This window comes from Camellia sinensis, chromosome 4 (genome assembly GCF_055761805.1).
Source record: "Camellia sinensis isolate YWXY chromosome 4, ASM5576180v1, whole genome shotgun sequence".
Classification (NCBI taxonomy): Eukaryota; Viridiplantae; Streptophyta; class Magnoliopsida; order Ericales; family Theaceae; genus Camellia; species Camellia sinensis.
The window spans coordinates 18,559,268-18,586,360 of record NC_138964.1 but is presented as its reverse complement, the minus strand read 5'-3'; the positions used below and the strand labels follow the sequence as shown (position 1 = coordinate 18,586,360).

General features: G+C 34.3%; 1 protein-coding gene across 1 annotated transcript; it reads right to left on the bottom strand.

Moving 5' to 3' along the window:
• Positions 1-15,352: 15,352 nt before the first annotated feature.
• LOC114267081 (uncharacterized) lies at positions 15,353-25,509 on the bottom strand. Its single transcript, XM_082924390.1, has 6 exons — positions 25,141-25,509; positions 22,984-23,103; positions 22,607-22,873; positions 21,546-21,660; positions 21,277-21,429; positions 15,353-15,547 (listed from the first exon to the last, which is right to left on the bottom strand). The coding sequence occupies exons 1-4, from the start codon at positions 25,243-25,245 to the stop codon at positions 21,598-21,600; spliced, it is 555 nt and encodes a 184-aa protein (XP_082780516.1). The 5' UTR covers positions 25,246-25,509; the 3' UTR covers positions 15,353-15,547; positions 21,277-21,429; positions 21,546-21,597.
• Between the last annotated feature and the right edge of the window lie 1,584 nt (positions 25,510-27,093).

Genomic DNA, 27,093 nt, shown 5'->3' with positions numbered 1-27,093 from the left:
GACCGATGCTAGGAGCGTCAGGTTAAGCTCTTGTTTTGTCGAGCCAACCATTGCGCCTCACTTCGAGGTTCCGGGTGCGTTCAAGCCACGACTGTTTTGGGGTGTTTTAGATCCACCCTTTTTGTCTCTGTTTTGTAATAGCTGAATAAGATTTGACTGTACAGTTATAGTTAGGAATTTGGTCCCTAACCTGGATGTTTGTGTATATGACGTATGTATATATATATGTTGTGTTTATCAATGTCGCTTGTGCATGAAGTCTTTTTGCATTCAGGTTTTTACAGCTCATTGGACATCTTTTATTTACTGTTTGGCTTCCGCCAGCCCTTTTACTCTGTATTACTGTCATTACTGTTAAGCAGGCCTTCGGAAATCACGGATTACTGGCCGGTTGCGATGCTAAACCCATAGGGGCGGGTTTGGGTCGTGACAGCTTGGCAGTAGACAAGAGTCGACCCTTGGAAGTAGTGGGGTCAACCCTATATTTCAGTAGACAACCCAGAACAACATAGAAAGAGAAGGGTCGACCCTGGGAACCCATGGTGTCGACATTATATTTCAGTAGTGAATTCCAGGAACGCAACAAAACAGGTGTCGACACCACCCAAATTGGTGTCGACCCTAGAGGCCAAAAATCAGGACAAGTGTCTACACTACCAAGACTGGTGTCGACCCTATTTTTTAGTAACTCCACCAGGAACACAGCAACAAGGAGGTGTCGACACCACCGAGATTGACCTTGGGAGCAAAACAAAACAAGGAAAGAGAGACAATGTCAACACCACTAAGGATTGTGTCGACCCCTGAAGCCAAAACCAGGCAAGAAAATAGAATGAACAAATAGCTACGGACATGGTTTTCCAGATTCCAAAGCATTAAATGGGTCGTGTCTAAGCCCGAATCGCTATATCCCTACCTCTTGAAGCGATGAGGAGAAAACTGAAAACAATCCACGGCAACGAAAACACGATCCACTCAGATTAAAATGAAACTCTCAGGACCCTCTACGCTTTGATCTATGAAACTAGAGGTAGAAAACTACTCAAAGGAGATGAAAATCAAGGTAAAAGAGCTTGGAAACTTGGTTATGGCAGACAGGAGAGAGAAAGGAAAGAAAAGATCTCAAAAAGTGACTTTTCAGTGCACTTACGGACTTAAATACACGAACCATCGCGACGGCAGTCTAAACCATCATGGGCGTGGACATGCCACCTCAACAAGTCACGGGTGCGACTACCCAGTCACCTTGGTCACGGGTGTGACCACCTTGACCGCGGGCGCAACCCTCTTACTCGCAGTCTAACACCACAACCCAAAGCGGGCAACACACTCACTCCCCCATACAAAGACCTGAACCCCAATTTTGGTTGCGGCCAGTTGAGGCCCATCGCAGGCGCAACCTTTACGCCAGACCATCGCGGTCGTGGGCGCAACCTACCCAAGACAAAATGTCTGGGCTGCTGTTTCACAGCCAGCCTAAGACACCCTACGGCCCTAACCCACAATAACAAGGCCACAACCACATGAGATAACCCTGTGTCCCAACCCGATAACGTAAAAAGGATCAGGACGCGAACCCGGGCCACTACATCACGTCATCATTGACATATGATATCACTAACCAATAGTAAAACAACATATGAATGGTGAGCTCTACATGCAAATTTAACTAACACTCTAGTAACTTATATATATATATAGTGAAATTAATTATATTTGCATGTCAATAATGATGGATATTACATTTATATTAAGATATTTTCACAGAATTTTCATACATAAAAAATATAATTTGTTGTAGTCCCTTTATTTTCAATAAAACAATCACTATTATTCTCATAAATTTAAAAATGTCATTGACATTTTATTCTAAATATTTTTTTTGTTTAAAATTTTATTTATATACATATGTAAAGATAAAAAATAAAATAAAATAAAATTCAAAATTAAAAACCCAGAGGGGGCACGTGACTCTCTGGTCTCCATGTGGTGCCACCATTGTTCATCTGGTACAAAGTGCAGTGGAGGGAATCATGGCTGGGGGGATCCTGATCTAAGGAGGTACACCTTAGGTCCCAAATTGTGCCCACTAGGCCAATTCCTTGAGGTTTAAAAAAAAAAAAAAAAAACTAGCATTTGATTTATTTATTTATTTATTTATTGTAATAAAATAAAATTTTAATTTTTAATTTTATCAATTTAAATTATAATCTTTAAATTTGTTTTCAATCTAATACATTTGCATAAAATCAATGTACGTATACTCTTTTCAGTTTTAGTTAACAAAAATAAACAAACAGTTCAAATTGAAAACTAATTTAAATTAATAAAATTAAAAAATCTAGTTTATCTTGTTTCAACGATCAATCTTTGGAGTTTTTTTTTTTTCATTTATTTGTTTTTTTTTACCCAATGAGAAAAAGTACATCCAGATAATACAAATGAAGGGGAAAAAAATTGTCATCGATAAAAAGCATATGTGTGGTGTATAGCTTTACTCCATTTAAATTGTCACCATTTGATTTTTATTTATTTTTTTCCTTGCCAAGGAGATTATAATCTGAACTTCTTTTGGACTGAATTTATAATCTAAACTTGAAAATCAAGTTTTTGCTATTTTCATTTTTGTTTATATACCTTTTGAATCATGTTTGAATAATTCATTGATACTATATGGATTAACCTCTGCAATTTTTTCATCAAATTTATCTTTTAGGGCATGCCAAATTTTATTAATTTATTTTGCCGTTTGTTTGATCAAAATATTTTTTAAGGATAAAATTACACTTTTCACTCTTATAGTTTGACTCAAATTTTACTTTGATTCTTATTGTTTCAACTTGTACAATTAGTTCATATACTTTTGTTGGAAAATAATGATTTTTCGGCAACTTTAATTCAAAATTGAAGTGGGACCCAACCATCGGTTAATGTGAGTCCGAGTGGTTTTGTATTCTCTTAAGTGAGAAGATTGTAATATAAAAATAATGAGCCGAAACCATTGAGTTGTGAATAAGAATTGCCTCATAAAATGGACATCAATAAAGTTAGGTTTAGATTTGGACTTAGTCTTGGTTTGGATTGGGCCTAGACTTGTACTTGTATATGTGTTGGGTTTGGTCTTACACTTGGACTTGGACCTAATCTTAAGCCTTGGGCTGAGTTGTGCTCGGCTTAGTTTGTGCATGTGTTTGAGATCGGGTTTGGATCGAGTTGTGACCCAACACCCGTATCTATTTTGTAACCCATCTAGTTAAATTCTCAAAACTTATACATTATATACACATTATAATTTCTCTAATGATTTTGGAGTTTTGAACCTTTGTAACTCTAGCCTTAATAGCTAGAGTTGATGACATTTGATGATCCCATTGATGTTAGCCTTCATGGCTAAGGCTCTACCCTACTAGTATAAATAGAAGGCTTTCTCCTCCAACTTAGTAGGTTGTTTTAGAGAGGTTTTGTGATGAAAAATGAGATGGTGTTTTGAGATAAAAAGTTAGAGATGATTTTTTACACCAAAGAAAAATTTTTCTATCTTCTTTTGCTAGCCCGTTTTTTTGTTTTTGTTAGAGAGAGTGCAACCATTATCAAGTTCGCCGAAGCTATTCAAAAGGTGCTTCTGCATTAGTTGGTTTCGACCGTCGTATTCTGGGAGACAAATGCTGGCATACCTCCAACATCCATTGGGAGGCGGTGAATCTGTTTTAAGGAAACTGTGGTATCACACAAGCTTCGGTTTGCATCTTTATCTTTTGTTCTTCAAAGTTTTAAATTTAAATAATTTCTCGTATATTATTTTATATGTCCATTTAAATCCATCTTGTAACATGTTCCATGGTGTAATCTAATTCATTCTTGTGTTTTTTTTAGTTCTATAGTTTATTGTATATTTGATTCTTTAATAATAATAAAATAATAATAATAATAATTGTTTTGTCATTTCCATTTAATTCATTTTATATATTTTTCTTGTATGTTTATGAAAAAATGCCAATAATCTTAAAACAGATTTATTATAAATAGTTTTTGAAAAAATAATTTAGTTTTTATTATAATTTTATTCTAGTGACTCTTGGAATTAAAATTAATTTAATTGCCTAGAGTTATTGAAATTTGAATTTTTTTTGTTTCAAGTAATTTATTCATGCAATTTCTTTTATGTTAATTAGTTGTTATTGCATGAGTTATTTGATGATTAGTGCTTAAGTTGCTAGGAGTTTATAAAAATTAAATAAGAATTGTATTTCTTAAGATTCTTACTAATTTATTTGATTTGTTTATTAGTTGTTCTCTTTTATAGCTAACTTTTTCTACAGGTTTACCTAAATGCGAAAGGAGGATCTATAATACGAACAAATAAAACAAATTTGAATTAGTAAATGAGACTACTAATTTTTGTTTTGAACAGGATAACCTAAGCATGGATTAGAATTTCGGATCTTCAAATTTTTTGACATATTTGTAAATTTAATTATTCACTTTATAGTTTAGGTTAATTTCGGATTTATTCCGTATGTTGTTTTGAAAGTTTGGTAACAATTTCGATTTAATTTGATTAATTAAATTCTGAAGAAAAAAAAAACAAAACAAAAACAAAGAGTTGGAACTTTTTTTTTTTTTTTTAAGTATTTCGAGAGATTCGGCTAGTCGAGGTTTTCGACAGTATTGAATATCTCCAAGCAGGTTTGTTATGGGAAAAAATTTAGTAAAATAGTTTTGATTTTTCTATATAACGGTCTTATTCCTGAGTTTGCTTATGATTATGTTGTATTATAAGGTGGATGGATCCTAAGAGAGAATTAGTGCATGGTGGAATAATTTTGCATTATAATTCTATTAATTAATTGTTGTTTTGATTGTGAGTTTTTTCATGTTTTGATGTGCATAATCAAGTGGATTACTCCAAACATTATTGTGTATTGTTGGAGTTTAACTCTATTGTTTATAAGATTATTTGCTCATAGTTAGATGGTTGGAATGCCAATGTTATGACCATAATAGTCTTATATATGTAGTTGTTTCATAGCCATGAAACTCATGACATTCTTGTAATTGCAATGCATCTATAGCCTTTGAATTACACATTGTGAGTTATAACTGAAATTACTTGTGTAATATTCACTTTATTAGTTCATTAACTCATCTTGTATCAAAGAATGTATATGAACAATGAGCATGGAGATTTGGCGGCAATGAGGATAGAGTTTTGTAATGTGTTTTATACAAAGAAACGCATTACAAGTGGAGAAGTGTGGTTTTGGCTAAATAGACAATTTCAGATGCAACCATGAACTCTGTTTTGCAGATTTAGACAATTTGTAATCGTAACAGTTACATTTCCATTTCCATTTGTAGTGGTTTTTAATTTCTAATTTGTAATAGTTTCACCATAGTGAAAGGAAAAGGGAAAGGAAAGAAAATTATAAACCTTCGGTTTTAGAGAAAATCTTTGAGATTAATTATTCCCAAAGTGGTTTGGTTTTTTGTAATAGAAACCAAAGTGTTTAGCCTTGGCTAAAGAGTATTTCTTATTTTTCAGAAATGGAAACTAAGATGGATTTGGTTTCAAACCTTTATGGTTAGAGGAAGTCTTTGGATTTAATCTTTTTATTCCTAAAATGATAGGAAACCAAGTTTTGAGAAAGTCTTTGGTTATAATTTGATTGTTTCCAAATTTTTTTGTTTTAGGAAACAAAAAAACAAATTTTAACATTAGCTAAAATATTTCTGATTTTTATTCAGAAATAATGAGCTCAGTTCCGGGAGTACCGGTTAACTTTTATGAGTGGTGTAATTCTGATAGTAATTTTTAATTGCTTATTAGTTTTGTAAACTTGGTTTATTTTAACCTAATTTATCCCCTGAAAAACTTAATTCTAAATTTGAGTCTCATGGATTAGGAGTCAACATGCTGTTGAAAGTTTTGTCCAAGGTTAACTAGGTCTTAAGTGGGACCGGTGTGACCCCTCTAGTCTTCCTGAAAACTTTCCTAACCATGTTCGATTCTAGGATAAGTAGTGAGATCAATTTTGAATTAAATTTCAGATTTTGGAATTTTCTAGTGTTAAGTTTAGTTTCTGGAAAAACAGAATAGTGAATTTTTGTTGCGATTTTTCAGAAAATAACTTCAAGAGGTGACAACAGGAAATGTTGTTCTAGCTGACAACCTTAAACCTTACGAGGTTCTTAAAGGAAGATCTAGAGAGATCAAGTGTGAGTAGAGAAAATCATAAGATTGCATGATGATATCTCTGAATTTATCAGAGGCAATTAATATGTTATCCTTGTGTCAATTATAGTATGTATGATTGTTATGTGACTTTGCCTGAAAATAAAGATGAGACAACCCGTTAGGGTGGGTCAATATATTTTTTGAATTTTTAAATTCTAAATATATTCTTAAATTGATGGCTCCTAGTAAGTGCAAGATCATTGATCACAGAGATAGAAAACTGGTGGTTCCTAGGAGGTGTTGGACCGCTGACTACACAGTTATGAGATTATGGTTCCTAGTAGTAAATAGATTACTGATCATATGTTAAGACATGATGGTTCCAAGTAGTAAAAGAGTCTACTGATCATCTGTCAAAACATGATGATTCCTAGTAATGAAATGGTCTACTGATCTTATGTCAAGACGTTGTGATTGCTAGTAGTAAAGTGACTACTGATCACATGTCAAAACATTGTGATTCCTAGTAGTGGAAAGTCTACTGACCACATGCTAAGAAATTAGTAATTCCTAGTGATAAGACTACTGGCCATGTTATGAAGTTTCGAATAGTAGACTATTGAACACTAGATTTGTGTTTCCTAATAGTAAGACTATTGACTTTAGAGTGATAGGTTGGACCAAATTTGTTTGGTGCCTTAAATTCGGATAAGACCTAATTCGATTAACGACAGTCTGGGAATATGTTTTCTGTGATATGATTCTGAGACTCTTATAATCATTGTGACACAATAAATTGTTTAAAGACCCTGCATGAATTTTTGGAAAGGCTGAAAGCCTTTGTATAAATTCTATAAATGTGGGGGTGTCATGCAAAAGGTGGTAATACCTAAACCCAGGCAGGTAGGATAGCCTTAAAAATCCATTGACTTTGTATTCAACGATTATGCACAATATAGAAGTGCATATTAGTTTTCTTGTGGACAAATTTGATATTCAAATTTACACGAGAATGCCATCATGGAATTGAGGAAACGATTTTCATGAGAAAAAAGATGAGCCTAAAAGATGTTAAAAGACTAGGACTTTAAAGTTCATTTGTCCAATCTTCTTAAACCTATGGGGGCTAGTGAGGCTAAAAGCTTCTTTGAAGTTGTAATTTCTCTAAAAAGAAGTTATTAGTTTAACTTTATCTTGCATAGGTAATAAGCCGTGGAATGCAAGTGAATAAAAGCCAATGAGATAGTCTTGTTATCAAAGGATACCTAGATTACTTTGATGCATGATCATTAGTTATGGTGAGTGTGATTGCAATTGTGTGAAGTCTAGAGATACTTCAAAATGGATAGTTAGATAGCTTTCCTATATGAAGATTTAGTTGAATAAATCTTTATGGAACAACTTGAAGGATTTATCGGTTCGAAGATGAGGAAAGTCTGTAAGCTTGGGAAATCTTTATATGATTTGAATCAAGCCCTGTAACACTGGCATGAGAAATTTGACAACACAATGTTGTCAAGAGAGTTTTAAATAAATAGGGATTAACAAATATGTGTATATCAAAGACACTGACAAATAGATATGTCATTTTGTGTCTGTACGATTGATAATTATGAGAAGATGTTCAGAATTACCAAGAAGTTGTTAAACTCTAAGTTTGACATGAAAGATATGTCCTTGCAGATGTGATTCTAGGTATTAAGATTACTAGAACATCTGGTAGTATTGTACTTTCTCAGTCTCATTATGTTGAAAACATACTTGAGAAATTAAGTAAATCAGATACAAGTGTATCGAGGAGACCAGTACACTTAAGTCTACATTTGGCCGAGAATAATGGTGAGAGTGTATTTCAACTAGAATATTATCAGGTCATTGGAAGTTTAAAGTATCTGATGAGGTGTACAAGGCCATATATAGTCTACTTAGTAAGCAGGCTATGTAGAAACATGAGTAATCCCAATGCCTATCTTTAGAAGGCATTTGTGCAAGTACTAACATACTTACAATGAAGTCGGGATTACGGGTTACATTATCCCAAATATCCAGTTATACTAGATGGGTACAGTGACGTCACTTGGATATCTGATATAAAGACTACAAATCCATTAGTGGATTTGTTTTCACTATTGGAGGTGCAACTGTGTCTTGGAAATCTTCCAAGCAGATGTCTATCACGAGATCAATGATGGAATCAGAGTTCAGTGATTTAGATAAAGCTACTAAACTAACTAAATGGGTTTGCCATTTGAGGATATTCCTTGTTGATCAAAATTTGTGCTAGCAATTTTGTATACTTTGCGACAACCAATCAAGTATTGGTAGAGCACAGATGGAAGGTCTAGACAATTTTGTCGAACACATAGTTTCATATGACGACTACTCTCGTGTGTTGTCACTATAGACTATATACAGTCTAGGGACAATATTATGGATCCGTTAACCAAAGGGTTAAATCGAGAGTTAGTAGAAAAGTCATCAAGAGGAATAGGGTAAGGCCTTTAGCGAATGTTACCGGAATGGAAAACCCAACTTAGTTGACTGGAGATCCCAAGATCTAGATTCAAAGGGACAACCTAATTGCGTATAACGGATGAGTCACTGTGGAGGTAAATCTTCATCCTCATTCCTTTATACAATGATACCCTGTGGGGTGGAAGGTTAAGTTGATGCTTTTAATGACCTAAGTGTTGTAAATAGTCAACTAAGGTATAGCAAGATACCTTATGTAGGTCACCTATGTGAGTGAGAAGTGGGGCCACTTCTTTAAGAATTGACGAGGCTGAATTCTTTAAAAAACACTCACTGAACCAGACTAGTGTTCCAAGGCCAAACTAGACACACCAGTGAGAACAAGAACAATGGTTAGAGTGACTCCTGTGTGAGGTCTATTGTTTCGGTTTACATAAACGGCAGAACAGTTCAAGACATCACGTTCACTGGTCAGCTAATAAATTCGATAGGCTTTACTACGAAAGGTTCAAGGCCAACAACTACCTTTTCGGATGTAGGATTATTCTGTGTGCTCTCATTCTGAGTCTTTGTTGTTAAGCATTGTCCATTTTTCTTTATTCGGCCAATTTTATTCATGTAGGGTTGTTGGAAAATAATGATTTTTCGGCAACTTTAATTCAAAATTAAAGTGGGACCTAACCCCCGATTGATGTGGATCTTAGTGGTTTTGTATTCTCTTAAGTGAGAAGATTGCAATACAAAAATAATGAGCCGAAACCATTGAGTTGTAATGCCCTGAAATGATTATAATGATTTGACCCAACACAATCAACCCAAGACAACATAATCGAAATAATAAAGTTTCATTAATCTGAATTGTTTTACTAAAGGTGACACATGCGATATACATTCATAAATGATACATCATGAATCTACAGCATGTGTTACAAGTAATAAAGAGGAATGAAAGCTAAACAGATATTTATATGCCCTAAAGGCTTACATCTTTCCAAGTCATTACTTGGTTGCAATAAAAATGAGACTAGCTCAGTACAAATAAAGCCCTTGGCTACACAAAGAGAAAATACAACAAAAGGAAGCTCTTGCTCCAAAGTCCCTCCAAGCTATTACCTCGGCAGAGGCATATCACCACCACCTGAAAATGATTTTTCCCAAATAATGTGAGCCAAAACCCAATAAGAACAATCTAACACAATATATGAATCTTAACAAAGATATAAATACAAGGTGCATATACAATGCTTGTGACAAAACATTCATATTCTATATGATCATAGTATGCCAAATTTCCTAACTCAATCCATTTTTCTTTAATTCATTTCAAGTTAATTTTTTCCATCTCAATTCATGAGTCAATTTTATTATCTCCCAAATAACCAGATTGAGACTACAACTCAGTGGTCCGCAAATCAACACAATTATCACACAAACACTTTAATTTGTCATTTTACGGAAATTTCATTCACGGGATCGGCACCCATGTATACGCGCGGTTTCGGGACTTTCACCATAGACACACAGGCCAACTTAATTCAATGGATCCATCCCCTATCTCCTCCCAAACATGGAGTATATTCTCTTTCTCTTCCCAACATCATACATATACAATGTATTAAAAACATAGTCATATTCAATGACAACCAACAAGAGATTAGTTTCAATTTCCCTAATCCTCATGCAATTTCTACAATAATCATAGATATCCTCCACCGATAGCCCAATACAAAAATTTCTAAACAAATATTCAATCTTTAAACAGATAATTCATTCAAATTCCCATAGGTATGAGGCAATACATATCTAACTCCACTATTTATATCAACATCCATCTAATTTCATGTTTACAATACCAATTTCATCTATTTATACAAAATAAATATTTGAAGCATTTTAGGACAAATTTCCCTCTTTCCTAAATATCAACTCAAATGCCAAAATCGACTATTTTGTCACAGTATAATCTACTTTTCAAACCCCATAACCATTTATATCACATTCACTAAAAAAAAAAAAACCCTCTTTTGATTTTAAATCCCAAACCCTAGGTTTGCCCAAAGTACTCCCAAATCCCACCATTGTTACACAACGACCAATAACTAAGTTAAAAATCATATGAAAGTATAGGAAATCCCTACCTCAAAGAGAGAAGACGAGCAAGGCAAAGATAAAGCTTCAAAGATGCTCAAACTCAACTCTATTCGGATCAAAATGGAGATCTCAAGGTGCCCACTCTTTTTTACAAAGGCAAGTGGGTGGAGAAATCGTTAGAACTAGGTGAAAATGTAGAGAGAGAGAGAGTGTGTGTGTGTATGTGTTTTAGAGAGAGAGAGTGTCTTAACTTTAGGGTTTAGGAAAAAAAGATCTAAAAAAGTGATGTAAAAAGTCACTTTCACGAACTAATATACGCACAGTCTGCTCAAGCGCAAGAAGTGACGCTCGAGCATCAGACCAATAAGTTGTTCCGCTCGAGCACAAGAAGTGACGCTCGAGCGCCAAGACACAATGAAGAAGACCATTACTACTTGAGCTCATGAAGTGACACTCGAGCACAGAATGCACACATCCGGTAGTTTTACAGACATTAGACCAACTGCTAGAGTGCAAGAAATGGCTACTCGAGTTGAGCCCGCTCGAGCGCAGAAAGAATCGCTCGAGCATAGAATATACTCGCCCAGTAGTTTTGCAGACCTGCAAAAGTACTAAGAGTTTGCAAAGCCCGCTCGAGCGCAAAAATTGCCGCTCGAGCAGAGGAGCAAAAATCTTGGCAACAAAAGTTTGGAAACCAAGCAACAAACTAGTCCCAAATACAATCACCACAATCCAAAAGACAAACTTAAGGGAAAACAAGGGGAACAAAAGATGAGCAACAATAACAACACTAAACCATGAAACCTGAGTCTAGAGTACAACAAAGGTCGGGTCAAAACAGGAATCGCTATATGAGTTGTGAATTAGAATTGTCTTATAAAGTGGGCATCAATAAAGTTGGATTTAGATTTGGACTTAGTCTTGGTTTGGATTGGGCCTAGACTTGTACTTGTACATTTGCTGGGTTTGGTGTTGGACCTAGTCTTGAGCTTTGGGCTGAGCTGTGCTGAGCTTAGTTTGTGCATGTGTTTAAGATTGGGCTTGGATCGGGTTGTAACCCAACACCCGTATCCGTTTTGTAACCCATCTAATTTAATTATCAAAACTTATATATACATTATTTACACATTATGATTTATATAATGGTTTTGAAGTTTTGAACCTTTGTAACTCCAGCCTTAATGGCTAAAGTTGATGACATTTAATGATCCCTGATGTTAGCCTTCATGGCTAAGACTCTCCCCTACTAGTATAAATGGAGACTTTTCTCCTCCAACTTAGTAGGTTGTTTTAGAGAGGTTTTGTGATAGAAAATGAGATGGTGTTTTAAGATAAAAAGTTGGAGATGGTTTTTTACACCAAAGAAAAATTTTCGTATCATCTTTTGCTAGCCCCTTCTTTGGTTCTTGTTAGAGGGGGTACAATCATTATCAAGTTCTTGTTAGAGAGGGTACAATCATTATCAAGCTCTTGTTAGAGAAGGTACAATCATTATCAAGTTCGCCGAAACTATTCAGAAGGTGCTTCTACATAAGCTAGTTTTGACCGTCATATCTTGGGAGACAGACGTCAGCGCACCTCTAGCATCCATTGGGAGCCGGTGAATATGTTTTAAAGAAACTGTGATATCACACAAGTTTCGGTTTGCATCTTTATCTTTTGTTTTTCAAAGTTTTAAATTTAAATAATTTTTCGTATATTATTTTATATGTCCATTTAAACCCATCTTATAATATGTTCCATGGTGTAATCTAATTCAATCTTGTGTTTTTTTTTTTTTAGTTCTATAGTTTATTGTATATTTCATTCTTTAATAATTATTATTATTATTTTGTCATTTCTATTTAATTCATTTTATATATTTTTCTTGTATTTTTATGGAAAAATGCCAACAAATTTAACTTTAGTTTCAATTTAATCATTGTGTCTAAATTTGTATTAATTTTTTTTTTTTTCTACATGTATACCTCAAAAGATTGATAAGTGTTCCAAAATAGTTAAACTTAAGTCGAATTTGAACGGAAGGACCGAATTGAACTAACCTCAAAGTTTATAGACCAAATTGTCCCATTTGAAACAATAAGTGCCAAAGTAAAATTTAGGCCGAATTTGTAGAGTTAAAAGTGTAATTTAACATTTATCAGAATTTTGAATCAACTTTTTAGAAAATTGAGTTTTTTATTTTCTGTATTTTTTTTTTCACTAAATTTTTTTAAAATTTGAATCAATTTTTTTAAAATTTGAAGCAAATTTTTTAAGTTTTAGATACACCTAACATAAATATACTTAAAAAGTATAATATTTATGAAAAAAATTTAAAAATTCACTAAATACCAAAAGTATAAAAAAAATATATAGAAATTAAATATATTTTCATATTCTTATATATTTATTGATTTTTGTAAATGTTTTACTTTTTAGATACATTTAGGCTAGATGCATCTAAAAAAGTAAGAAATTTGCTTAAAATATTTTAAAAAATCACTAAAAATACAAAAAATAAAAATAAAAAATTTAATTTTCAAAAAATTTAATTTAAAAAATTAGCACCAAATAAGGTGAATTATTTTAAATTGAGTTTGTATTCCATGATTTTACAGGCTTTACAATGTTTGAAAAATGTTCTGGCGCATTCTCAAAATTAATAAAAATAACGTTCTGGCGCAATGCATTGTTGTTGGTAGATATTGTGAATGAGAAGATTGGAAGAGTATTGAAATTGGATTCAATAGAGAGTGGGAAATCTTGGAGGATAAAATTCACAGGTTTTGAGTTCAAGTCACACCTTAGGGTCACTGGAGGTTTGTCCAATTGTTAATTTCAGGATCTCGAGATTAGTCGAGATGCGCGAAAGCTGATAGATATCAAAAAAAAATAGAGAGTGGAAAATCTTGGATGGGAATAGACCTACTGATCTTCAACTCGTGGCATTGGTGGCTTCACACTGAAAGGCAACAACCGTAAGCACTCTTCCCACTACATTATACTAATACTTGACCCAAGTGATGTGTGTAATTTAAATAAATAAAAAAATTATCATATATTGTATAATTGTTGAATCGATTAGAATTTTCTTTAAAAGATTTAATGTATAAGGTCTGAGTCTCATTTTTTTTATTTAATTTTTTTCAATTTTAAATAAAAATTAAAGACATGTGATAAAAAAAGAAATAATCAAATGTTTGAACATCAAGTCCAACATTTACTCAATATAATATTATAGATAAGCACATGATTGGGACGGGTTTATTATTCTTGCCTTTGTCCGATATCATATCCGGAGTGGAGCAAATTGAAAGGTGACGACCAATGATAATTTAATTTTTTAACTTTGAAAAATAAAAAATGTAATAAAAATCTAATAATTTATAACTGATGGGATTTAAAAAATGTAGTATAATAATAAATAAATAAATGAAAATAAATATCAGGTATAATATTTTAATATTTTAGTCTTTTAATATTGATAGAAAAATTAAATTATATATATAGATTACATATATAAATATGTTTAGTAAATAAAATAGAGCTGGGGAAAAATCCTTGTCTACCCTACTTCCTCATCTGGGGCAATACTGGGGAAAATTGCCATCCTATTCATACATAACCTAAGCTTCCTTCCCATTAGACTCAAAATACATAAATGAGGAAGTTATGTCCTTGTGTGGTGTAATTTGGGATCAATTTGGTTATTGTAGATTAGATCAATTTTGTTATTAAATTTTTTTTTATATTATGTTAATTTAGTTTAATTGACTGCATCCATTCTCGAAAATTGGAAGGAGATCAATGGCAAAATAATCCTTTCAAAGAGAATGAACATTTCAAATTGAATGCCAACCCTTCAATTATTTTGAGGAGAGTAAATAAATTATTTTGTCTTGGACACTCTGACCATAAATTCATTTATAAATCTTTTAGGCTATTAGGTCTAAGCTCTAATCTCTTTGGGCAAATAGAATAAAATTTGTCAAAAGAACAACTATCTGTTGAAGTCAACCTATCTGTCTATCTCTTAAAATTACCTTACATCTTGAAACAACCTAATTTGTTTATCTATTAAAATTTACCAATCATATTTTCCTATCTATAGAAATTCACCAAATTATCTATTGAAATGTGATACATACCACTCATTCAACACTCTGTCTATTGAATATCACATATTTCTCTATCTCACCACAAAAAAATTTCCTGGCATAGGAAAAAAATTTCAACCACTCTAACATATCCTTATTACCAAATAAGATTCTACCTTATATCTAATGCCTTGTATCCTCTATTTACTTTTAACCAATTTTCTCTTTTGTCTTTTGATTTCAATTCAATTTTTTAATGGGCAATATCAATTGGATTAAATTGATATAATATGAAAATTTTAAGGGTAAATTTGATGCATTCAAAACTATAAAGGTCAACTGATGAATTTGATTGTGAATATTATTGAGAACAACTCAGTGTGCAATACCAAGCACCATGTATGTTCTGTAAAATGTTCTTCAACTCCAAAATAAACCATAGTGAATTTGAAACATTCAACTCAGCAATTGCAAGTACTTGTACTCGTGATTTTGTGTCTAAAATCAACTTGCTAACAACATTGGTACTGAAATATTATCAAGAACAACTCATAGCGAACATCTTTTTATTAAGTCTAGTACGACTAGTGTAGTTTAATGGCCAACGTATACACAGAAATTAGTACATGATTATAAACATTAGATCCATTCATTTACATCCATATATATATGAATGCATCCGCCACTACATTCTTAATGTTTAGGAATGGTAATTCGTAGAAGTCCGTCCCTGCACAACAATACTTGTCAATATATATATATATATATATATCTTGCAAAAAAAATATATAACATATAGTATATAATATCCAAAGTGAATTTGCAATGGTGACAAAGTCCATCCATTTAAATGGCAAGCACACGAACGTTACAACGATACCTATCATTCATTTGAAAAAGAAAAATAAATTGTTGAGATTTATCATTTGATAAGATTGTCAATATATATCAAGGATACTTATAAACCTCATTTGACCTCGACCTACACCACTATATGTAACATTTCTGAAAGTTTTTCTTTATATTCAATTGTGTATATTTACAAAAAGTGCATCAGTTGTATAGCCCTAATTTATGACAGAAAAAGGAAATACAAAGAAAAGAGAATTGCCTAAAATTGCCTAATTCCTAATATACCATATATACAATATATATTCTCACACCCCCGCTCAAACTCAAAGTATTTTAGCAGAAAGCACTAAGAGTTTGCTAAGAAGAAACTGAAACCGAGCGATAATGTGAGTCGTGGTGAAGAAGTCCACAAGTTGCAAAGCCGAGGAGACAAAAGGAAGCGAGATAGAGCCAGACTGTAGATGTTGTCGTACAAAGTGACAATCAATCTCAATGTGTTTCGTCCGTTCATGGAAGACAGTATTGTGGGCAATTTGAATAGCACTGCAGTGTCACAATAGAGAGAGATCGGAGAAGACTAAGGTACACCCAAATCAGAGAAAAGACAATGAAGCCAAACAAGCTCAGCAGTAGCATGAGCCATAGCACAATACTCAGATTCGGCAGTAGAGTGAGCAACAACAGTTTGTTTCTTGCTTTTCCAAGAGATCAAGGAATCGCCAAGAAACATACAGAAACCAGAGGTGGATTTGCAATCAGTAATATCACCAACCCAATCAGAATCAGCATAGGCCACCAAGTCTAAAAAGGAAGTAGACGACAACAGCAAACCCTAAAAGATAGTACCCTGGAGATAGCGAAGAATGCGAACCAAAGCAACCCAATGGGTAGAGCGAGGAGCAGAAACGAACTAACTAACCACATGAACAGCATAAGCAAGATCAAGGCGAGTGACAGTCAAATAAACTAAACAACCCACTAGCTCGCAATAAACCATGGGATCATCTAGAGGGACACCATCAGTAGAGTTGAGCTTCACATTAACCTCAATAGGTGTATCAGAAATCTTAGTATCAGTAAGACCGACACGGTGAATAACCTCATTAGCATACTTGGCCTGAGACAGAAAATAACCCTTTGGAGAAGAGGCAACCTCATTATTAAGAAAATACCGCAATGGACCAGATCCTTCATTTCGAAGGTGCTAAAGAGATGTTACTTGACCTCAGAGATAGCAGAAAAGTCAGAGCCAGTGATGATCATATCATCTACATATAGAAGGAGAGCAACAAAACCAACCGAGGTATATCTCAGAAACGAAACAGAGTCGAAAGCAGAAGGATGAAACCCAAGCTCGGTAACGACAGTCTGAAAGCGATCATACCAAGCACGAGGAGACTGCTTCAAACTATACAGAGCATGCCGAAGACAACAAACCTGCCCAGAGGAGTAGAAAAGACCAGGGGGAGAACGCATGTAGACCTCCTCAGTGAGATAATCATTAAGAAAAGCATTCTTAACGTCCATCTGATAGAGAGGCCAATGTCGAACAACAACAACAGAAATCAACGTACGGACAGTAGTCATCTTAGCAACAAGGGCAAAGGTCTCCTCATAATCAATACCATACTTCCATGAGAAACCCTTGGCAACCAAGCGAGCTTTGTAGTGCTCGAGAGAACCATCAGAATGAGTCTTGACTTTACAAACCTATTTGCAACCAACTAGATTCTTGCCAGCAGGCAAAGGAACCAACTCCTAAGTGTTAGTCTTCTATAAGGAAAACAACTCATCCTCCATAGCTTAAATCCAATTAGGATCCTGACAGGCCTCCGTGTAAGACTGTGGTTCTGAAAAAGAATGAATAACAGACAAAAAAGTACAATAGAAAGTAGAAAAACATGTATTAGACCAACCCAACATGTTTGGGGGACGACGCTCACGAGTAGGATATCGGTATGCAGCAATATCAAAGTCGTCAGAAGCAGAAGGAGCAGCAACAGGAGTAGAGACAACTAGTGGTGGGGGAGCCCGACGACAAGAATAGACCAACAACAGAGGGAAATGAGCCATAGGTGATGCAGATAGAGAAATAGGAATAGACTCAAGACGAACAATAGAGATGTACTCATTAGACGGGACCTCAGAAGGAAAGAGGTAAATGTGAACCAAATCCTCTTTGGAAACTAGAGTAGTGAGAGGGGGAAGCTGAAAGTAAGACAGACGTTCGAGAAAGGCAACATGACAGAAGACAAAGGCGACGAGAGACAAGATCGTAACAGCAGTACCCTTTCTGATTAAGACTGTAACCCAAAAAGACACAGAGGACAGACCGGGCACTAAGTTTGGTCCTATCTTTACGGGGAAGAGGACAAAACAGGCAGACCCAAACATACGAAGAAGGAAGTAGTTAGGAATTTGGGAGAACAAAGCCTCATAAGGAAACCGACCAGAAAGAAGGGGAGTAGGCATGCGGTTGAGAAAAAAAGCAGCAGTAAAAGCCAAAATGGAGCCGAAACTGGGGCAGAGAGAAAAAGAGACCTAGCTGTCTCAAGGAGATGACGGTGTTTACGCTCGGCTCGACCATTTTGGACAGGTATATCTGTACAGGAAGTTTGATGAATGGTACCCAAATTGGCCAAATACTTACAAAACTCATTTTTAAAATATTCCCCACCCAAGTCAAACCGTAACACTTTAATGGTAGACCCAAACTGAGTAATAATCATAGAATGAAAGGTATGGTATATCTAATAAAAATCGGACTTATGAGTCATAAGATAAACCCAAGTGTAACGGACACAATCATCAACAAATGACACATAGTATGTAGAACCCCCCTTGGTGAGAACAAGAGAAGGGCCCCAAACATCAGTATAAACTAAAGAAAACGGTGTAGCAGATATAGAAGTACTGTTACGGAAAGGTAAGGCTGTCATTTTGGTAAGTTTACACTCTTGACACTCAGTAAGTTGACTAGGAGAAACTTTACCTAATATACCTGATTAAGCTAAAGACCATAAGCGGTCAGCAGACAAATGCCTTAATTTGGAATGCCACAAATAGAAAGGACTGGACAGAGAATCTAACTGAAAAGAAGAAAAGGCAGTCAGAGAGATAGTCATAGGCAGATGCAAGCTGTCCACCACATAGAGGTCTCCAACTCTATGGCCAGTCCCAATCTGCTGCTTGGACATCCGATCATGTACAGAACAGATAGAAGAAAAAAAGATAACATCAAAACCAGAGGCATCAAGTTGACTAATAGATAATAAACTGACAGATAACTGAGGAACATATAAGACAAATGGAATAGAGACTACAGACATAGTAGACGGTAGGACAGACCCAACAAATATAACTGACATACCAAACCCATTAGCAGCATTAACAATAATAGGAAAGCGAGAGGGAGTACAATTCTGAAGTAAAGAGAGATGATCAGTCATATAATGAGAAGCACCAGAATCAAAAAGCCAGACAGACGAAGAGATACTTGAAGAAGACCGAAGCAAACCTGAATGAAGAGAGGAAACAACTGAAACAGACGAGGAGGGTTGGGAGGTAGACAGCATAAACTGAATTTGACTAATTTGACCCCTCAAGGAAGCCAAGTCAAGATCAGGAATCGAAGCAGATGCAATGATACTGATAAAGGACGAAAAGTACTCAGAGGAAGAGCTCGGGCTTGAGTTTGAGACTGCTGAGAAGACGTGGTAGGCAGATGTCCCCTTTTGGTACAGTGATACTTCCAATGACCTTTCTAGTGACAAAAAGCACATTCATCTGAAGCCAGATACATCATAATAACTTGAAAGTTGAGGGGTTCAAGTGTAATAAATCTTGAAGCCGAAGTCGTGTCTAATGAAGGTCGCATCTAAAGGTCACAAACCGGTGAAAGGAGTTGCGAACCAGATGGGTCGCGATTCCACCCCCAGAAGCAAAAGTCGTGTCTGATGGAGGTCGCTTCTGAAGGTCACAAACCAGCGTTAACAGATCTGGTACAATCTAGACTCCGGTGACTAACCCAGGGAGAGAACTCGAATGAAGGTTATGCAAGAGCCAAGAGAACTTTGGTCGATCAGAGAACTTCGATCAGAAAGCTTCGAACTTGGTAAACATGACCACAGAGAGAGAGAACTTCTCAAATACCACTCGCGATTCTGGTGCTCTACGACCTGCGACTCAGAGGGATAAAATCAGAGGGCTGATTTCCAAAAGACTATTGTGATGAAGAAGAACACCTATGATTACGACTCAGTGAGATTCTGATAAAGAAGATGACACAGTCAATTTCTAGGGTTTCGGCTCAGAGACAACTCTGATACCATGTAAGATTCTTGAAAGCTTTTCTGTACATTCAATTGTGTATGTTTATAAAGAGTGCATCAGTTATATAGCCCTAATCTATGACAGAGAAAGGAAATACAATGAAAATGGAATTGCCTAAAATTGCCTAATTCTTAATATACAATATATACAATATATATTCTTACACTATATTGCTATGATTTCTCACTTGGCTTGGTCATCTTCAAGTTTCCAATTCTAACCCATCAGCATCATTGACAATTTAAACATTCAGAGAGGTCTGCTCAACAAAGCGCTCACAGGAAAACTACTAAAGAGTCTGCCAGATACGATCTTGATAGAGAGCTCGAGTGGGAAAAATGCTGAGATATCTACTCACTACCCTGCTTGACAGAGGTCTCGAGTGGACTGACCAAAAACCATGTTTTAGTTGGATTACACTTCTATAAACATAATAATCATGTTTTTTTATATGAATTAAGGTCACAAGAGTATAATTCCTTCTCGCATCCTGGAGAGCTTTAACCTAATTGTTCAAGGTTTCGTAATTGAATCCCATGTTTTGATCAATCTAGAAGAAAGTTCTTTAATAGATTTTGTAAATGCATGTTTTAGATTGATTTTCTTCCCCAAAAACCTGCATTTCACTTTATTATTATAGAAGTCTTATGCATAGTTATATAATAAACTTGACTACTTATACATAATTATACAAAATATAAGTCTCCAACTGGGCACATCAGACCCATATGTCATACCCTCACACACATATCAAGTCTCGGACATGAATACTTCACAAATTTGGAAAAATTCATGCAAGTTGTCATGGTACAAAGATCAAAGCAAGGAGTTTTGTGGTGAGCTATTGTAATTCATAACGTCTAAAATCTTTTATATTTGTTTCAATAGTGAAATTTGTTATGGGTGGTTATGGTTGTGGTATTGTACTTGAGGAGATTTTTCCTTAGAGTTTGCACATTAAATTCTGTGTGTTCTTGTCTCTTATCTTTATTGTGTTCTTGTCTCTATCTTTATTGTCGTTTGTTTCCTCAACTTGCACATATTCTTTAAATTGGAGTAAATCAATTGAGTTTTTGACCTATTCACTCCTAGACGCAAACTATCACCACAGTTTAAATCTTGAACTTAGATATTTTTCAAAACAAATCCAAAAGCAGTTGTCATCCAACAAATTTTGGAAAATTTGGATAACAAACGTTTCATTTTTAGAGAATCACTAGTGCCAAAAGAAGATGAATTATATCAGTAAGGCAATGAAATCAAGCTGTGACTTACACAAACTCAGCAGAGACACCATCCTTGTTCAGATTACTCGGTAGTGTCCAAACAACCTTGTATGGCCCTTGTGAAATCTCCCTCTTGTGATATGTATCATTTGAACTTGCCACTCTCCAGCACTGGTTTGAGTTTTTAGCAACCACAGTCAAGCTGTTAGAAAATGGCATTCCTCATTAGACCAACAATAACAAGATCTTCTTGTAAGAATGGATAAGGAAAACATGAAATAAAGCTGGAGGCGTGAATCTTCAAAAACTCTATCTTACATTTGATCATTGATCTCCACTCTGATGTCATTGATATTGACACCTGGAAGTACTACCGTAAGAATGTAATTGCATCCAGATTCTGCCACATCCATTCTTGGGGACCACTCAAGTCCTGTGTTACATTATAGAAAGAAATATAGTAAATACTAAATAGTATGTATCTCAAACATGGAATCTATGCCAAAGGAAGCCATATTCTCGTAGAAAGATGGCATGAGAGGAACTTTCTTTGAAGATGTACGAGGAATTAATATGGGAACGTGAAAGGCTACTTGCTCTAAAAAGTGGCACGATATGGACAAGCTTGTAAATATTAGACGATTAGGACTTCAAGAGCAACCTCTTTTTTCTTTTTTCTTTCTTTTTTTTTTTTAATTAGACATCTAATAAAAGTTTTAAAAATTAATCATGTATAACACATTATTATTAGTATTCTGACCCATTTTTACGTAACAAAACTCCACTATCCTTAGATTTTAGTCCATCATATTCATAATCTTCCTCCCAAGGAGGGCTTTAGGAAAATATATTGGAAAAAATTTAGGGACAATGAGCACTACTACTCAAACAGAGTTACATACCAAAATCATTTAGGTGGTTGGTTTTTGATTTGCCTAAGGTTTTGTGGGCTCATGCATCAGCCAATTAAAATGAATCACGTTGGTTAGTTCTGGATTCCTTTTCAGCGAGAATATTATTTTCCTTGATAGAGTTACTGTTTCAATATGAAAGTATGTTGAAACATGCATTCCAAAAAGTAAATCACTAGGGTGTTAGCATTTTCTGATAACACTTATATAATATTTTCTGCTGGGTACTTCTACATTCTAAAATGTGAACTTCTCTGAAACTCCAGTTTTCATTGCGTACCAGAGGCTTGAACCAGATTCCAGTTTTCATTAGTAATGGCTTACTTGGTGAGTTGGTGTAAATAAATAAATAAATAAATAAAGCCATGTATTCCCCGGATTTAAATTTTAATCTAAAATAAAAATAAATAAAAAAAACAATAATTTAAAGTAATAATCAAAAGGTCTTTAGACATCAAAACTCCTTACCCGTAGGTTGAAAAGGGTGTATTCTGTTCCTGGAGCGGGAATGCAATTGTTCATTAATTTTTCTGTTTGGTCTGGAAAACTTTGGAGGCTCAGGTGGGGCTGATCGCACTTTTCCACCACAGGTTGGATAGAACTAACATTGGGGTAGTCTTGTTGCATCCTAGCAATAGGTCTAGAAAACAAAGGTGCTTCAAAGGCATTGGAAGAGCCCTCATTTGCAGAACCACAGGACTTGTTGAGATACACACAAGACTGAGCAGAACTAACCTGAAAACATCAAATAAACACAGTGAAAAACATACAAATACAATCAGCAACTGGAAAATAAAAATGGTGAAACAACATAATTAATAAGGAGTGTAAAAAAGGTGAAGCACCTGCTCGGTTGAAGTTGCAGCCTGTCTCATGAAACAAGCTTGGGAACTAGACCCTTGCCTTGCAAAATGCATTCTATTATCACACCTCCGGATGACAGAGTTCAAACTACTACTGCAGTTCTGGGGAAAAAAGAGAAGTGAACCAATGGAAAAGATGGTTAGAAGAACAATAACAAATGTCACGACAAAGGCGAAGATGACAAAAAACTAAAACAGAACAAACAGGCAGTCACACAAGGATCTATGTCCATGGGCAAAAGCAGCAAAGGTGTTTCACTTGGAATGTTGATATTACAATGAGTTGGCTCTCTCAACAACCCTACATTACAAAAGCTCTTTGAAAAGATCCTCTTAGACCTGGAATGCAAAAATAACCCAATAAATTCAACGATTCCAAAGTAATAAACTGGGTCAAACTACTAGTTGGGGCCTATCCATTTGCACATTAATTGGGTGATGTGAGTCGCCAACGGATAATAAACATAATCCGAATTGAATTCAAGACATACCCACAAAAATAAATATACTGCACACACATGCTTCAAGGAAATTTAAAAAACAAATAGAAGAGAAAGAAACTTACCATATGATGGCTAGTTGGCAGTAGTATAATGTATTCAATGACAAATTACATATTTGTATGAGATTAATTTGGATTCGTTGGTTTTGGATCACATGAAAATATGATCATTATCTTTGTTTGTTGTACAAACAAACAGATAAAATGGGAATAAACACAGATGAAATGACATGAATCCAAGAAACGCCATGTTAAACAATCAACTGCCCCAAAAGGTCGTAAGCTAGGAAGTGGGTACCCAATTATAAATATGGAATAATCTTAACCATTTCATTGTCTTTTAATCCAAATAATGGAATGCTGAAGTCAAAAATAATCTTACTGTGGACATTTTTTGAAGACAGACAGAGATATAGAAGAATTCTTAGCCACCCAGTGGGCTGCTCTGTTTGCCTAAAGTAAAATAGCTATTGCTTAAGAAAAATAACCATGTTCAACAATATAAACCACAAACATCTTCTGATTTTGAAAATTAATACATGTTGCAATCAGCCTCAATCAGCTGCAACTTTCTACTCCACCAACCATTACTTTCTTTGGTGATCACAAGACATCTTCCATACCTCCATTTTCAAACTAGTTTGGAATGCTTTCAGATCAATTCAAACTTAGGCCTCGTTTGGGAACAGGCTAATTTAGTAACTTTTTGGCTATTTGGCTAAAAAGGTAGGTAAAAAAAACTTGTATGTTTGGGATGACTTTTTGGCTAATTACGAAAAGATGTGCAAAAAGTAGAGAGAAAAGAGAATCTTTGACTTTTTGGTATGGGTTGTTGGCTTTTTGGCTAATTTAGTAACTTTTTGACTAATTGGCTAAAATAGCCTCTTGCCAAACGAGGCCTAATTTGGAATACTTTGAGATTTTATGATTTCTTTGTACTATCCCTTAGTTTTGTTGAGAATGTAAGTATAAAGTTATTTTTGTTGAAACTTAACAATTCAACATGGTATCAAAACAGACAATAAGTCATGTATTCAAACCTCACCTCCTACGTGATAATTAAAATATTAATACATGTTTGGCCCGCCAATAAAGGAGACTCTAGACACACAGGTGAGGGATTTGTTGATAATATAAATGATAAAGATGGAACAAAGATGGAATGTATAGAATATGAACAGAATAATCATCATTCAGCGTCTTTATGAAATGAATGAGGAATGATGATTGATTCAATTTACATTACTTTGTTCATTAATCTTTTATTGAACCAAATAGAGGAAAATCAATCAAAAAATCCTAAAACAAAGAATTAAGGTAACTAATCAATCTACCAACAATAGATATGTGTACTAATTAAGAAAGAAAAGAGGAAGCCGATGAAATCAATGAATGAAAAAAGTAATCATTATGGTTGTTTGGTTGGATAGAAAATGCTACAAAATAATCAAATTTTCCCTTTTTTTGATATTTTGCAGGGGCAAATCAGTGCAATTTTTCACTGACTCAGAGCAAAAAATTGCATATTAAGAAGTAGGAGAGAATTAGGTTGCATAACTTTAAATCTTTTGCTTCAGTTTTTTCAACATCCAAACATGGGATTAAGCTAAAAGTAAAAAGAATGAGAGGAATGCTACCAGAGGAAAAATGTGAGATGCGGCGGCGGCGATGTCGTCAGCGACGGCGGTGGCAAAGTGACCGGCAATGGTGTTCATCCTCCTTCTCACCAACTGACTCTCCATCTCTCTCTCTCTCTCTCTCTACCTTCACAGAGATACTTTTCTACTTCAAATTATGGTGATGGATAGAAGATGATATGATTAGATATTTTTCCGGGGAACTTTCTCATCAAACAAAAATCTCTACCACCAAAAATATCATCGCTCGTTCCGTTTTGGTTTAGAAAATCGATTTTTTTTTTTATCAAATAGCATTACCCTTTTGGTTTTGGCCGTTTCTTGACATCAGCGGCCGTTTTGTGTTTTGTGTAAGACCTCGTTTGGCATACTGGTTGGGTTTTTTTTTTTTTTTTTTTTTTTTTTTTTTTGACTAAATTAGTCTTTAAAAAAAGATAAGATAGATTTAAAAGTAAAATATTACATTTAAATTATAATCATTTCACTCTTTTTTTTACAAAAGTTAAAAAAGTCAAAAAAATTAACTTAAATAAACTTTTTAATCCCAAGTTAAATAGCTAAATAATCAAAAAGTCAACTCACTCCCCAAACAAAGTTTAATCCTGACTTGTTTTGGAAGGTGGAAAAAATTGAAGTTATTGATTTATTGACAATCATAACAACTCTCTATTTTATTTTATTTTTATTTTTTTATAAAAAAATTTTAAAAAAAATTCAATAAATTATCTTTTTTTTTCTAATTTCCAAAACAAGTTTAAAGGTGGTCATTCGTTGCGCAGATTGACACTAAAGTCTCGTTTGTCAACTATATATTTTAGTTAAAAAGTTAAAAAGTCATTATAAGTTGTCACATTACTCTCTCTATTTTTTTGCACATTTTTTTGTAAAAAGTCAAAAAATTACTAAAATAGCATATTCCCAAACGAGGCCTAAATATAAAAAAATAAATTAAATAAATAAATTGTATATATCTAAATCTAGTTTAGCCCTAATATCAGGCTTTTACATTTATCTAAGTCTAATCCATAAAATAATTATAAATTTCAAGTTCACCTATCAGCTTATATATTTAAAATATATATATATATATATATATATATTTTATAATTAAATTCAATCACATATTAATAAAGTTGAAAATTGAAAATTAAGGCCTCGTTTGGGAACAGGCTAATTTAGTAACTTTTTGGCTATTTGGCTAAAAAAGTAGGTAAAAAAAACTTATATGTTTGGGATGACTTTTTGGCTAATTACAAAAAGATGTGCAAAAAGTAGAGAGAAAAGAGAATCTTTAACTTTTTGGTATGAGTTGTTGGCTTTTTGACTAAAAATGTAACTTTTTGGCTTTTTAGCTAAAAAGATAAGTCCCCAAACGGGGCCTAAGTATTAAAAATTAAATGTTGAATTTTTAAAGAAGAAAGTTGTTTGATAAAATTTAAATGTTGAACTAAAAATAAATTGCTTGATAGCTGTTTGATTAAATTTGAAATTTATTATTTTTAAATTATATATTTCAAATTTTATATTGTGATAGTGGTGGTAGTAGTGGTGTTAACCGTAGCGATAGTAGTAGCGATGGCAGTGGTAATAGCAATCGTGGTGAGGATGGCATGGTGGTGGTGGTGGTGGTGGTAGCTGTAGCTGTAGCAAATGTGGTGATAGTAATTGTGGTAGCAATGGTGGTAGTGACAATAGTGGTGGTGGTGGCATGACGATGGCAATGGTGATAGCAATAGTGATTCTGGTAATGGTGTAGTGGCTGGTAGTGATGGTACCAATGATGGTAGTAGAAGCGGTGATAGTGGTAGTGGTAGTAGTGGTGGTGGTGAATTTATAGTAGTATATACTGATATTTATGTTTTTTATTTATAAATTCAGTCAGAATTAAGTAAATTTTATATAACTTGAAATTTTCTTAAGTTTTAACCTATATTTTAAGAGCCATTTAAAATT